The 15,221-nt window shown below is 41.7% G+C and overlaps 1 protein-coding gene across 5 annotated transcripts in view; it reads right to left on the reverse strand.

Moving 5' to 3' along the window:
• The window catches only part of tle2b (TLE family member 2, transcriptional corepressor b), a 101,480-nt gene that overhangs the window by 6,270 nt on the left and 79,989 nt on the right, over positions 1-15,221 (reverse strand). For 4 of the 5 annotated variants that reach the window (XM_016674626.1, XM_007558752.2, XM_007558751.2 and 1 more), the window contains exons 9-19: positions 13,205-13,345; positions 11,469-11,522; positions 8,797-8,964; positions 8,297-8,456; positions 7,549-7,718; positions 7,035-7,111; positions 3,983-4,232; positions 3,132-3,379; positions 2,488-2,635; positions 1,094-1,244; positions 868-944 (exon numbers count right to left, since the gene is read on the reverse strand). In XM_016674626.1, the coding sequence (XP_016530112.1) occupies positions 868-944; positions 1,094-1,244; positions 2,488-2,635; positions 3,132-3,379; positions 3,983-4,232; positions 7,035-7,111; positions 7,549-7,718; positions 8,297-8,456; positions 8,797-8,964; positions 11,469-11,522; positions 13,205-13,345 (1,644 nt within the window). The remainder of the gene's footprint in view (positions 1-867; positions 945-1,093; positions 1,245-2,487; positions 2,636-3,131; positions 3,380-3,982; positions 4,233-7,034; positions 7,112-7,548; positions 7,719-8,296; positions 8,457-8,796; positions 8,965-11,468; positions 11,523-13,204; positions 13,346-15,221) is intronic. The other variant, XM_016674627.1, reaches the window with a different exon arrangement.

A 15,221-nucleotide genomic window follows, 5' to 3' on the forward strand; every position in this document is an offset into this window, starting at 1 on the left:
ATGTTAAAAAAAAAAGTTGCAACAAGAGCAGAGCAGAGAAAAAATTAAGACATGATTCAAATAAATCTGAGGAAGATAATAAAAAAAAGAAATCCAAGGGGGAGGGGGGGAGTAAAAACATGCAATCAGGAGATGAGTGTGGGTTTAAAGAGACGCAAGGAGACAGAAACAGAAAAAGACAGCATTAAGCAGGAAGGAGGAGGGGGAAGAGAGAGCAGCTCTGTGTAACATGCTGAAAGGAGGGAGCTGCTTGGCAGGAGCAACGTTTGGCATTTGGATAACAAAGCAAGATAGCCTGCCTTCTCCTCTCGGTCCATAGAGAGAGACAGGAGCCGCCAACCCTGCTGCCCACAGAAGATTACACAAATATGACAGCCACACTGCTAAACACACGCACGCACACACACACACACAGAGAATACTCGGCTTAAATGGATCTTCATCTCCCTTCTCTCATTTCATTCACACACAGATGTACTGGCTCAGCTAAAAATACTGCATCTCTGCATATGCGTGATTCACCATCAGCCTGGAATGGAACACCTGGACTAGGTGAAATTATGACATAGGGGTGCTGCTTCTGTGTATGTGTGTGTGTGTGTGTGTGTATTGAGGTTTGCCATCCTGCACCCTCTGATAAACCTGTAAAAGTCGCCTTAGGTCAGCAGTTTTCTTTTCGATTTAAAATGCGTCTCCATCTTTCTTTTGTTTGGAGGCTGAACATATAAATGTGTCATCAATAATATAAACATATGAGCCATTCCCAAATCAAAAGTCCAAACATGAACATTTGGATTTGGATGTGCTGCATATTGTTTTGCATCTAACTTGTGTAGAGGATAAACAGCCACGGAGCTCAACTCTCACCTGGAAAATGCTCGCTCCATATGGTGTCCTCCATGCGTTCAACAGATTGTCTTTTCCTGTGCTGACAAACCACTTTCCTGAAATAACAGGAACACACAGCGCAGCACGTTACCAGGAGTCCAGGGACAACTGGTCTCCAAGTTGCTCTTGGAAGATACATAAATGTAGGATAAAATAAATAAATAAAATAAAATGCTTGTGCTGGTGCTTGTGCTTGTGCGCGTACCGCAGTATGCGAACTTGAGGGAGAGGACGCAGCTCTCGTGGAGGTGCAGCTGGTACTTGTCGGGTTTGGACACATGCAGCACTTCCACGTTGCTGCTCTCCATCCCCACAGCCAGCCACTCGCCTGTGGGACAGTAACCCAGGGAGAAGATCTGGGAAACAGGAGATGGAGGGGGAAGGGTTTGAGAAGGAGAAGATAAAAGGTCAAAAGTTATTTGAATAGATAATTGATTCAGATAGAGGAAGAAAAAAAGAAAAAAAAATCACTGTGTAATTTTTTTTTTTTTAGTTTAAAGAAATTCACCAAGATATTGACTGGCGGCCATAATGGATGGATTTCCATCAGGATTGGCCCTCACCGGTAATCAGCCAGTAGTAAAATAAAACAAATATCTATTTTTCAATTAGTGAACAGACCATGTTAAGACTGTGTGCTTCCAGAACATGCAGCTTAGATTAAGGAACCAAAAGGGTTTGGGCTACAATTTGCATCATGTAGCAGATCAATGTGTGGAACGTGAATTGAGCTTCGTGTTACAGTCCTGATTTATTTAGCTATAAATGCAACCACAGTTTTGACGGATCCTCGTCATGTTATCCGCATTAGATTCTGCTAATTGTTATATTTCTAAGATCCTACAGACTGTGGAAGATCATTTGGTGCATCACAGACTCCTGCTGTTTCTGAAGCCCTCTGTTTTTATCATAATATCACTACGACACACTCATTTCAAAATCCCGTAAAGTTTGCAGTGGTTAGGGTTGGTGATTTTCCCCTCAGGTGGGTCGACTTCAACCCCCTGTGAAAACCTTTCAGCTGATCGTGAGGCATAAAGAACATGAGTTGATTACAAAGCAAAAGATGATTGTAAAGCAGCAAAAGTTAAATTATGCTAGTGTTGTCATCATTCCCGTATTTCAAAATGAAATCCAAAGAACCACACATATGTAAGAATCTACTTCCAACAGCATTAATTGTGAGTATCTGATTGAAAAGATAGTTTAGGAACAACCCAGCAGTCCTCAGGGTGAGCAGGATAAATCTACACACATTTCAGATGCATTTTCTTCCAGGCTGTACAATACACTGTAGCACCTACCCAGCTCCTGAAAATACTCTCTCTCCTGGGCTACAGACTGCAACACAAATCCCACTCAGTTCCATCATTAAAAGTTGGAAAAGGGTTTGTTTTAAATAAGCATTTTTTTTTTTAATCTTTTCTCACTCAAAACATTTATTTAACCTTACCATTCCCTAAGCAACACTTATTAAATAAACATCTTCAAGGTGTTCGTCTGAAAACTATGGCAATCAAATAACTTAGATTTTTTTTTCTTTCTAGTGCATTAATATACGTTTATGTTTTAGTTGCTTTGTTTTGTTTTTTTTCTTACCTGTGAGGTGAAGTCGTGCTGCTGCAGCTGCCGGCCCTCTCTCAGGTCCCAGCAGCGGACCGTGTTGTCCAGCCCTCCCGTCCAGAGCTTGGTGCCATCATTGGAGATGTCGATGCAGCTCGCTCCGTCTGTGTGGCCCTGGAACTGCCTGCCAAGGACAAAAAACGCACGCACGCACGCACGCACGCACGCACGCACACACACGCTTCAGAGAAGAGAAACACACACACACAGCTGCAAATACACAAATCCTGCAGACTCTGCTTTCTGTGTGCGTCTTTGCTTCTTTTCTGCTAGAGGTGTCAGAATGAATATATTTTATTCCCTCTTTCCCTGCAGCACTTACTGCCCTGAGCCCACCCACACATGATCCTTTTTTTTTTCCTGCCAGTCCTCGTGAGCCTTACCTCAGCACCTTCCCTCCCCCTTCTTCCTGTGTTTCTTTCTCTCCTGTCATGCCAAAGCAGGCAGTTTTAATCTCTTTATACCCCCTGTAGCAAGTTTATCCTTCATCTCTCTCCTTCTCCTATTACATTCCTTACATGTTATCTTCTTTTCCTTCATGCTTTTCTTACACTTCTCTCTCTTCCGTGAATTTCAACAGCAGATCAAATCGAAATACTTTTGAACGTTTTCAAACCTACCTGACCAGCGTCTGGTTGTGCAGGTCCCAGACGACGATGTTGCCGTCGCTGCAGCAGGAGAAGCAGACCTTGTTGTCGGGGGAGATGGCCAGGGCGTAGCAGGCCGGGGCGGACGACGTCAGCTCCGCCTTGATGCGGGGAGTCGGCGTGGCCAGATCCCAGATGGACAGCGTGCTGGCCTCGCCTCCGACGATCAGGGTCCGACCGTCGGGGAGGATTTTACAGGAGCGGATGTAGTTATCTCTGTTCTGATTTGAAAAGATAAGGAGAGAGGTTACCACCAAGAGCACAGGAAAGGAAATAGCTAAGTAATTCTTGTAGATGTCTTTGTATAGATGTTTTACAAAATAACACATTTGCAGCTGGTTAATAAAAAATATTTTCTGTCAAGGATTTTTTTTTTTCTATCCAGCAAAATTTGAAAATTAATCCCAGATTTTTAATTTTAAGAAATTATCACTTGTTTTTTTTTATTTTTTTATTATTATTATTTTTTTGCTGGTATGCGATTCCTTATGTCAAATTACCATTTGAAGTGGAAATTAATATCGCTCTGTTTAGTAATGTTACCATCAGAAACATAGTTACTAGAAAAGAAACAAAAAATCTGATCACCGCAGCTTCTGTGCATCATGACCTGATTTTAAACTTTCCGTGAAAGTAGGGTTTTGCTTGACCTAGTTCTGCTAAATTTAATCATTTTTGGTCTCTTATCCAATAAGTGTTTGAAATGTGAATTTTTTAAATTTTTTTCTTTTTTTTTCAGAGGGGGCGGGGGGAGTGGTCGGGATAATTTAGGAATAATTTTCTGAAAGAGGTTTTCCCTTCACCCCTCATCCATCATGTCTCACCAGACAGTCCAGCTGGGCCATGGGGCTCTTGCTTCCCGGCTGGCTGATGTCCCACACCTTGACGCAGCCCTTGCCTCCGGTGTAGACGTGGCGTGTGGAGGTGCTGATTGTGACGGCGCACACCACCTCCCCGTGGCTCAGCGTGTGGATCTGACGGGCATGGCGCGGGATGCCCGGGCCCAGCAGGGCGTCGGGGGGGAACGGCACCGGCTGCATCTGGCCGTCGGCGCTCACGTGGAACGAGTAGGCGCTGGGAAGAGGAGAGAGGAAAGAACTGATTGAAAGATGCATTTATGATTGAAACAAGAGTGATGTTATATATTTTTTTTTTTAGAATTTAAGATGCAAAGGAGAATAAAAAAGTAAAATGTACTAAGGAACTAGATGGAAATCAATCAATGAGCGCACAAAAGCACAGCAACAATTAAATACACAAAATTCAATGAGAACCACAGAAAGCTCACACATTGGTGTGAAAGTTGCAAAACTGTGTTTGTTCAAATTTGGGCAAATTACTGAGCTCAGAGCAGCTGTGGGCGCAAATGCATGATGGCAGATTGTATTACAGGCAGAGGCGGCGTGGCACTGCTAATGGCCGATCAATAGAGCAGCGGCTGGAAGCCAGGCCTGTTTTATGATTTCAAATTAGCAGCACAAGGATGAATTGCTGCTCTGTAAGACAAGAACAATATCACAATAGCTGGATCTGCCAAACAACATAAAAAGTGTAAATGTGTGTGAGCTCTGCAGATCTTTCCGTCAGTGGCTGGACTTTAGGTAACACGGTTACAGTCAGTTGAAAACAATCATGAGCAACTCTTTCCCTTAGAGATTTCTTGAATTTTGACTTTTTTCCCCCCATTTTTGTGCAATTCGCCATACACCAGGACAAATTTGAATCTAGCAAAGGAAAACTTTGTTTCACTACATCAGGGAGATCTCACAATGTGTTTTTCATAAAACATTTAAAAACTGCTGAACATATTCCAAAGCAGAACTAAAGATGTGACAGTCACCTGAAAACCTATCAGAGCTGGTTTTAATAATACAACATCCAGCATGTTCTCAACCTCTGCTGAAGACGGTGATGAACAAAGAAAAATGGATATCCAAACTCCTTTTTTACATCAAAGCCCATGACATGAGAAGCTCGGATAACAACATATTTTCACAAGCCCGTTCTTCCTGACCGTTCCTGGGTCCAGCAACACGTCTGCTAACAAAGTCAATCCAAACACATGCTACACATCAACCAATACAGGCATGCTTCCCATCTACGCAACAGGAAAAAGCTCTTCTAACTTATGAAAACGATATTTTCTACATCAACAACACCCATCTTCAACACTACGCAGCTAAATGAGAAAAACATACTATATGCTACAGACGCATATCGGGTAAAACACGCAGCAGCAACAGCCTAACATGGTCCCATCTACACGTTGTGGGGAAAAAAGACTATTTTACCAAGCACTGTCAGGTGAAATCACTCAATCAGGTTTGTTCATATATTGTTGCACAATACAGAGCTTGTAGGTCAGCCAATGATGAAGCAGTTCTGGGTGAAAAGCTCTGCCAGGCAGAGACAACACATAGGTTTTATACCAAGGTAAGTGTCAAGTTTTTTGCCCTCTTTAAACCACCTCAGCTTCAGCCCAAACTTGAAAAAGCTTGCTTCCCTCAAAGAAACGCAGGAACCACTCATCTCAGCCACATCTTTTATTTATCTTGTCTTTTTGTCTTTAGATTTTTCCAATTGACAGTGTAAGACCACCATGACTTCACATAAGTAGTCAGAGTAGTCACAGAGCAGGTTGAAAACTTACAAACAAATGAAAAAAAAAAACCCAATCAATTACACATCACAATGAACTAATTAACTAGTTTTCCAGGTAATGTTAACAACCTACTTTTAAGTTAACAGTGAATGAACAAATAAACTACATTCCAAACATGTAAAACTCATTGCATCACCAAGGCTAATTTGGTCTTCTGAATGCAGATTAAATGATATAAACTGTGCATAATGTCCAGTTCCTACCAGTAGTGTCTTTGTGGGAGCTTGAAGCTCTTTGTCTGAAGAGATCATTGTGAGCAGAGGTGTGCCAAGTTATCTTATAGACTTCAGCTGGGCCTGAGTGAAAGGGATAGATGCGCTTGATTCTCTGTGACGTAAGTGCCAGTTGGGTGGAGATAGTAAATGCACTCACAAGTGTACCACTTGCTGTTTTAACTTGACAGTAAGGAATCCAAAACATGGGAGAGTCAGTCTGGTTCCCTTGCAGCTGCAGCAAAACAACTTCCAACCTGGTGTGTGTAGCCCAAACAGGTTCACTCGGTGAGAGTTCACAGGCATTTAATATAACATGATGAGCAGATGTTAACTTGTAGTAATTTTCCACCACACTACACAAACTACATGTCAGATTATCAAAACCGAAGCTCTGCTGTTTCGATCAGCACCAGAATCACCAAGCCATGTGCAAAACTCACTGAACCAGCAGCCAAAGAAGACGGAAAAACACGGCTCGTTTCACGAAGCTAAAAACACGAATTCAGTCCTGCTTTTGCCGTTTCGTGGTCATAATCCATGTTAGAGTAAATATTTCCGCTCACCTCCTGTGATCAATTGTCCTTGCATCACACTGATGGTATTCCTCACTATTTTCTAAGCCACAAAAACATAACCTGACACTTTCTTTTATGCATGTTAGAATGTAATCCTCTTTCATCCAGATGACTGACAGTGTGCAGGAAAATGTGGAGGAAAGTGGCGACATTTTACATTCGCACTGCATGCAGCTGGATAAAAACCCTGGTCACTCCATGAATTTGTCACCTCGTTAAATACATAAACATCTGAAACGAATAAAGAGAAGAGAAAGCCCTCAAGTTTTAAAGAGTTAAATAAAAGTTGGTCTCAGCAATGGAAATCTAAAATGCGCTGAATCGTGGGTTTGTGATTTAATCTAGGAGGAGTTTGTTTATGCTGCATGCAAACTGGGGGGAAATATCACATCTAGGCTTGTAAGTCGTGTAAGTATGTACTTACGGTTTTCCACCAGAGGAACCAGGGAGAGAGGAGGACAGGCCGGGAGCTCTTAGGTGAGACCGAGAGTCATACGCCACCTGGTTGGAAGAAATACAAGAATAAACTACACCTTGACATGGATTTAAAGAACCGATTTACACATTGGCTTCACAACAATGACAGAGCAAATGTGACTTGGTCCAATTCATTTCATTTGAACTCCTATGTGCTCGGGTGAATGATGCAACACACAGACGTGACACAGATTACATGTAGGAATGTGAGAAGGCAAAACCTCCCGTCAGAGACAGCCGACCTGAAACTTTGTCTTCCCTACAGATGTTTCTCTCTATGAAACTTGATCAAACATTGTAAACATGACAACTCTGAGTGTATAACGAATGCACTGCGCTGATACGGACAATGCAGAGCCAATTCATCAAATATTTCAACAGTACCGGGACAGTCGGGAGGGCTGGATCTGAATCATAAATCAAACCTTGACAGAGAAGAATAATTTGGCCCTTTTGCTCACCATGGGGCTGCGGGAGTAGGCGCTGGCTGCGGCGCTGATCTGTGGAGAGAGAGTCAGAGCTCCTCCGAATCCCCCGGGGCTGGCCAGCTCCCCGTTCAGCCCTGCGTGGGACACCACGCCAAAATGAGCCGGGTATGAACCGGGGGGCACAGACATGGGACTGCGGAGAGCTGGGGAGGCAGGGAAAAGAGGAGGGAGCGGTTGAAGGAAGGGGGAACCATGTGCAGCACACAAACACACGAGTCACAGAGGGGCTGACGTGAACGGATTGCTTCATCTTCGTACTGGCCTGGCAAAAGAGCTCAGCTTCCATGTACTAGACCGACATTTCCAAAACTTTAAAAGATTAAAACTACTTTTTTTTTTAGTTGATTCAATTGGAATGGCATAAAGTAAATACTAAAAACTGGGGATAGCAATGTCACAATCATATTTGGAACAATAATGAAAATCAATAGAAGCTGAGGGGAAAGAGAGGGATGGGGGACAGAGACAGACCGGGTCCAAATCTAACCCAGCTCGCAACAGCTGAATCGAAAACTCCATTAAGTTTTAATTTTAGTAAGTTTATTAACTCGTTCAGGTAGATATGCTTGAAAGATAACAGTTACGTGCCAAGTTTCCTCTCTAACTGATACGATGAATAAAATATTAGGTTTGTCCTTTTCCCTTAGTTTGGTGTGCAGCTGTAACATGAAGGCAGAATTTATTTACTTATTTATTTTTATTTAACTTGCGCAATTCTCACCAAGTGGGTCTGCGCTTGTTGCAGCTTTGCTGACCAGACGAAGGCAGGAGGTGCTGGGGCCTGGAGCTCCGGGCGCTCCTGTTGATCCCGGGGTGAGAGCCTCGCGATGGGACGGGGACGGAGTGCCAGACTTGGACAGCGGAGACTGGGACTTATCCATCTGGGGAGATACCAAACAACCAGAATAAGCAAAAAATTTCCCTGCCTAGCAGTGAAGCTGTCTTATCAACACTTTAAAAATATACTCCTTAGTTTGTTTGTTTTTTTTTTAGATTTAGTCAAAAAGCTACTGGAACAGTTTTATAACAGTAGCTAATAAAACTGTCTTTTATTAACACAAATTTCAATCAGATATTTTATATATTAAATAATAATAATGAAGAATCAATGCAGACTAAGTGAATATGTTTTCTTTTATTGTTAAAGTATTAAAAAAAAAACAAACACTGGATATAACGTTTTAGCATCCAACAACAGGAACTTTTTGCGTCATATTTTACCTGTGCAGGGTCCTTGGCCTTCCCTGGGGTGGGGCTGCGGGGGTTTGGCGTGGAAGGCGCCTCTCCTGCACTCGAGGAACCAGGCAGCTCTTTCCTCAGAGTCGGTGCCCGGTCCAGCCCGTTCCCATGGGGGGAGTGAGGCGGGCTGCCGGTGGGGGAGTTGGGCTCCTAAATGAACAAAGGAAGGTTGCAAAAACATTTAAAGCTTTTAAAGTTCATGTGTTATTTTTTTTAAATCAATGCTGATTTCTTGGAATTTTAACCTACAATGCACCTACAAAGTTGACAAAACTAGCTGATTTACTTCGCAAAGCAAATTATTTCCTGTTAAAGATTAACAAAAATGTTTTTTTTTGTTTTTCTTTTCCACTATTGCTCTTGCTGCTGACAGTAAAACTGGGTGTGGATCCACATAGCAAATTTACTCTCCCCAATTTGACCTCAGCAGTTTAACTGCACAACATAAGCAACGCAAAGTGGTTCAACATGTTTAGTAAAAACAATTTGCTTGGTTCCAGTCATTTTACCAGTCCGTGCAAGACCAGTCAAATTTAAAAGTTGTGCAACCAGGACATTATAAAGTGCACAATTTAAAATGTGCACTTTTTAAAATGTGCACTTTATAATGCACATTATAAATTGCGTTATAATTTACTAAAAGTCCAATTAAATGTGCAAAAGCTGAAAATAAAACAAAGTCTTACGCTATAGATATATCAGCAATAAATTATTGCATTAGCTGCTGTTTCTTTTCTTTGGTAATTTTTTCAACCTCGCTGCAGCCAGCAGCAGCTCTGTTGTCACGCCGTCTATACTGACTCTTCTTCCTACTTGGACCTTTAAATAGAGCGAGAGCTCAGGGGACATTACATGAGAGAATAGACTGTCACTGGCGTGGCTGCAGCAGGATGTGGACCTGGAGATAATGTTGTATGTTGCAGATGCTTTCATCACCGGAGCCACCGTTGAGCCAGCGTTGCCTCCTCCGGAACAGAGCGGGCACATCTCTCACAGTGGGTCACAGTGATCAGCAGTCATTTTGTGCCACACGCACTGGCATGCATGCACACTTCAAACTACACTTTTAACCCACGCACAGGCACATTTATGTAAAATGCATGTGGAATCCCTACATTGCAAAGAAGTCCTTGCAAAAACAACTATTTCTTTTTTGGTTCCGTAACCCACATTTGTCACTTTTTTCCCCCCCCCCCCTTCCTGTCGGCTTTTGTAGCAGTTTCTAAATCACACAAGAGACCAGTTCTGCTTTTGTTAGCAAAATCAAAATACACAAGGCTTAGAGGAGAAATATTTTGGTACACAGCGTGAGGTATTAAAAGAACTAAAATCTTCCAGGGGCATAAATGGCTTTGCATATATTAAACTAACCAGACTGTAGTTATCTAATGAGAGGAGGAGGAGGCGGAGGAGAAGGGGAGAGCGCTGAAGAAACGGAGAAAAAGAAGACAGCAGAGAGACGGAAGAACAGAAGCCTCGAGAGTGCAGACGGAGGACAAAAATACACTCCGAGGAGAAAGATTTGAGGCGATGGGGAAAGTATTTGTGAATGTATGTGTTCTGTCGGCGTGTGGGCATGTGTGCGTGAACATGTTTCACAAGCAGGGAGCACAAACAGTGGCAGCTGATAATGAGCTTACACAAGGCTTCTCCCTATGTACAAGGAAACTGCAGCGGACAGCTGAGCGAGTAACGTACCTGCTGACTCCTTTCACGTTCACATGCACACGGAGAATAAGAAAGCAGGAAACCAGGCCAAACAAAAACTGCACATTTTAACTACTATGTGCAGGAAGGATGAAATTATCTGGTCTGTTTCTCTGCAACCAGCCTATATTCACTGTTTACCCCAAGCAATAAAACATATTGCCGTCTACTTCCTTAATGAAAGTTTACCTGTTTTTTCTTTTTTGTTAAAACCTAACAATTTCAAAATTTTTTATTTGATGATAAAAACCAATCAATAACAATGACAAAAATACTGCATATTGCTTGTCAAAGTCCAAGTGATCTCTCTGTGTGTAAAGAGAACACATATAAGTGTCTCCTTTTGTTCTGTGAATATTGTGCGCACGGGGCTTTTGAGTCTATTTTCATCTCTTTTTTTTTTTGTTTTTTTTGTTTTTAAGATTTTTTTTTTTGGTTGTTGGGATGATACCTCTTTTTTAGTAGTTTTTTTGCTTCGTCTTTGCTGCTAAAACAACCACAAACAAACATGTGAATGATTCATTTTTTTGGTTTTTGTTTTTTTTTTGCTATTTTTTTTAAATGTTCAAACCATTTTGAGATCTTTTTAACCTTTTGCCTGATATGGTTAACTTGTTTCAGTCTCAATTAGTGCAAGGAACAATGAAGTAACAGGCTTCTAAATGCTCAGTTTCACTCACTGACTCACTGAATATCTGGCAAGCAGTGTTGCTTGGGGTAAAGTACAAGAAATCTATTAAAGTTTTTGCACATGAAACAGCCATCTACTGCAGCCAAAAATTGGCTTATGAGAGCAGCGAGAGTAAAGGAAAAAGAAAAAAGAAAAAAAATCAATGAACTGGAATTTTTTTGCAAGTCTTGAAAGAGCCGATGGGAAGAGTGAGCTGATCATGCTGAGGCAGAGCCACTGTAAGCATGAGGTTGTCGATTTTAGTGCAGCAACTTGCCTCATTGGAGACGTCCACCACAAGATTGTCCTCACTTTTGTCTCCATCGCTGTCCTGCAGAGAGAAAAACAACACGGGAACATTATTATTTCTTCGACACCCACGGTACAGTAAACCACACTTATAAATAAAGAGCTTTAATAAAGAAAGACATGCACAGTTGCTCAAGTGCATACACGGATCAATAAATCAATATTCATGGCTGCTTTTTGCTTCCTCTCACCGTCTGTCCTCCATGCAACATTAAACACAGAGATACTGTACCTTATGGTCTCACCAAGCATCGCCCCTATGCAAACTCTGTTTTTTAATCTCTTACAATCTGCAGACACACACTCTTTCAGCTCTGCACCATCCATGGCACATTTTTAGCTTTTCGTCCGGCCATCTCTCTCTCTCTCCCTCTCTCTCTCTATTTCTCTCTCTTTCTCTTTATCTCTCTCTCCATTTTTTTTCCTGAAGTGAGAACGATGGCACTTAGTCACCATGGCAACAACGCTTTGATGCGATGGAGCTCTGATATTTCTATTGACATCAGTACCTAAATATGCAGAGCCCAAACAAAACAAGTCATTTAGTCTATTCCTGGAACAAAAACAAGCCGCCGGATGGACTGGACGTACGGCCAAGGTGAAGCGGTTTTAAAAAGACGGAGAAAAATCCGGAGGTCCAACGGGCGAACCAAGAGAAATAAGTGGTGAAATACGTCTCGGCAGATAGAACGAGAGGAAAGACGTTTGGAGAGCTGAAACTATCCCTGCTTGTTTCACGCTAATGGGAAAGATTTAGGTTGCTGTTGTTGATGCCGAACTGATTTTCCTGGAGGCAGTCTTCTCTAGACAAACTCCTTGTGTCAATCAATCTCACCGACTGCAAACACACAACCATCTAATTCATTACAGCTATCTGCCTTGGCTGTCTCTCCTCTGGCATTACATCCCCTCTGGCTGCTCGCTCTGCCCCAGCAGACCCATCCAAACCAAACATGGCTCTAAATGACGATGGGCTCTCGACCCCCTTGAGGCCTCTAGTGTCACAGGCAATCTGTCGCACACACCATCTCACACACACACATTAGGGAGTGTGTATCTACACAGTGCTTTCTTTGAACAAATAGCTGAAAATAATGACTTGGTGTAGACACGATAAACTGATTTTATTTCAATAACTTTCCGTATATTTAACTTACTTTGTATTATTGAGGGACATCAATCAAGCAGGTGTGTGTGTGCACCATATTCACTGGATCATGAATACGCTATTCCTATTTCTGATAACAAGAAAGTATTTTATATGTTATATTGTGCAGTATATTATTATTAATTGCATTAATCTTGTAGCACTGACTACACACTAATGCTCTGTCTGTACTGATGAAGATTCACTCACCTCAGGATGTCAAATACTTGAAGCTGCTCCACCTGTTAGCAGTATGACTTACTTTGTTTTGTTTTTTTCCAGCTCATAATTTGTTCTCCACTTGGTGGAACTCATTGACTGCTTATGTAGGTTTGAAATGTCATCATTTTATTAATGTGGACAATAATAAAATGAGACTGCAGTGAAGTCCGGATGCAGGAGAACATTGTAAATTTTACACCCGTCATCCAAATAAAACACCCACTATGCAACTTGTGGAGCATCATAAGTGACACTTCATGTGCTTAATTTAGATACATGACATAAGAATACAACTTAAGTACAAATCTATTACAGCAATCGACAGAAACACATACATAGGCGTGTGGAGGGAGGGGCTCTTTATCATCACAGCGCCTCCTCTTGGCCTCAGCCCCTCCCTGCAAGGCAGAGTATCCTCCTGAGGGTCCTTGGCGCTCCTCGGCGGGCTGGCTGTCTGTTGACGACACCGACTTACTCTGAAGACAGACGGAGACACAAAGGAAGGTAGAAACATTATGGTCCATTATTGAAATAGAAACAGGTGATGGCAAAGAAAGAATATCAAAGGCCATAATCAATCATGTTTTAAAAACCGAGCGCGAGTACACACACACACCCACCTCAGTTATTCAGGTAATGGTGTGTAGAAACACTTGGGGAGACACACACACACACACACACACACACACACACACAGCAAGAAATGCAGACACAAGCACAGGTTAAGCCGTAGCCATAGCAGCACACAGGACAGCCTATAAAGCTAATTAGTGCTCTGCCCTCGACACACCAGTCCTCGTGTAAAATATGACTCTCATTATCGGGTAATAAAGCTGTTCAGCCATATTTACAATGCAGTCTGTGTTGCTGCTCGGTGCTGAAGAAATTCGATAGAAGCATTGTGTTGTGTTTGTTCACGTGGGAAAGGACAAGAGGTTCAGTGAAGGCCACTTGTCATTCTCTGCCCCTCATGTGGGGAGCAGTGAGGGTTTATAGAGGTTTCCACAGGACGGAGACCAAAGCAGAGCAGTGGAGGACAAAAGAGATTACACAGTAAATCTAAGCAAAGCTTCAAAAACTTAAATTCATTTCACACTGTAGCATATTTTACTACTGTGCAGCTTTAAAAGCTAATTGATATGCATTTCTCTTGTGCTTTTTTTTTTTTTTTTCCTCCCGGCCCATCGTTCACAATGCTTGAGCAAGTTCAACCTAAACTAATGAGAATCATATTTTCCCTGTGCTTTACAATCAATATTGTGTTTAGAAATTAAATTATGCAGGAGGTTTTGTTCTGTGTTGAGAGTGTAGAGAGAGAAAGTGAAAACAGCTGTTCTTTTAAATCATTTTTTATTTCATAATAAAAACCAGAGCAAGGATGTGCTGGCTTTAATTTTCCAACTTTTTGTTCTCCTTTTGTGCATTTTTAATGATTTATTGCTAACAAGAGGTTAGTGCATTCATGGTCAAGACCCATCTTGACCATGAATGTCTACTTTTGGGATAAATTTAAACTTTTATTTTCTCAGATTAGGATGACCAATTCTGAAGCTGATGAGCTGAAGTTAAAAAATGCAAAGGCATTTTCATTCTCCCATTTATTTAGTACAATTCGCCAGTATCACTGGCAGCTAAACAGCCCTCAGCATGACATTACCACCACCATGCTTGACAGCTAAACTGACATTCCTAAAACTTGACCTTTCACTTCTCGAAAAATATATTCAATCACTATGGACAAATGACTCAAACTGTGATACCTCTAAAATTAAAACCTCTCTGCAGAAGACATTTGACTTGTCCACCCAGGTATGTTGAAGGTCTCCATTTTAGAGGAGGTCTGTTTTGACGGTGGACAGTGATGTTTGTGGTGAAGGAGCTTCTAGTTTCTGATGGTTTTTGGGATATTTCTAAACACCCCAGCCGGTTTTCCTTCATTTGAAGGAGGCACTTAGGATTAGGTGGTTAAAACCTGAAGGTCCCAAAACACACCAACATAGTGGAATTAATAAAACAGGCTCCCATTACGTTTATGAAATCCCCCCCAGCCTCAACCCTATTGAAAAGGTTGAGGTTGTGTGGAAAAAAACACTTGTGGAGAACTATGCTCAGCTTGAATGAAGCATAGTTTTCAACAAGTGTTATCTTGATTTTGAAATTCGCTGAAGTTGAAATATGATCATTCCAGCTCATGATGAGTGTTTTAAACATTTTTCACTGGAAATTTGATGTTTTCATCGCATTGTGCTTGTTTGTTCTATTGATCCACAAACAGTTCAAACTAGGAAAGTTTTGAAAACCCCAAGTGTGGAAGTTGGAAAAATATTGGAGATGTCATTCATAGAAAATTTG

The sequence above is a fragment of the Poecilia formosa genome, unplaced genomic scaffold (assembly GCF_000485575.1).
Source record: "Poecilia formosa unplaced genomic scaffold, Poecilia_formosa-5.1.2 Scaffold98, whole genome shotgun sequence".
Lineage (NCBI taxonomy): Eukaryota > Metazoa > Chordata > Actinopteri > Cyprinodontiformes > Poeciliidae > Poecilia > Poecilia formosa.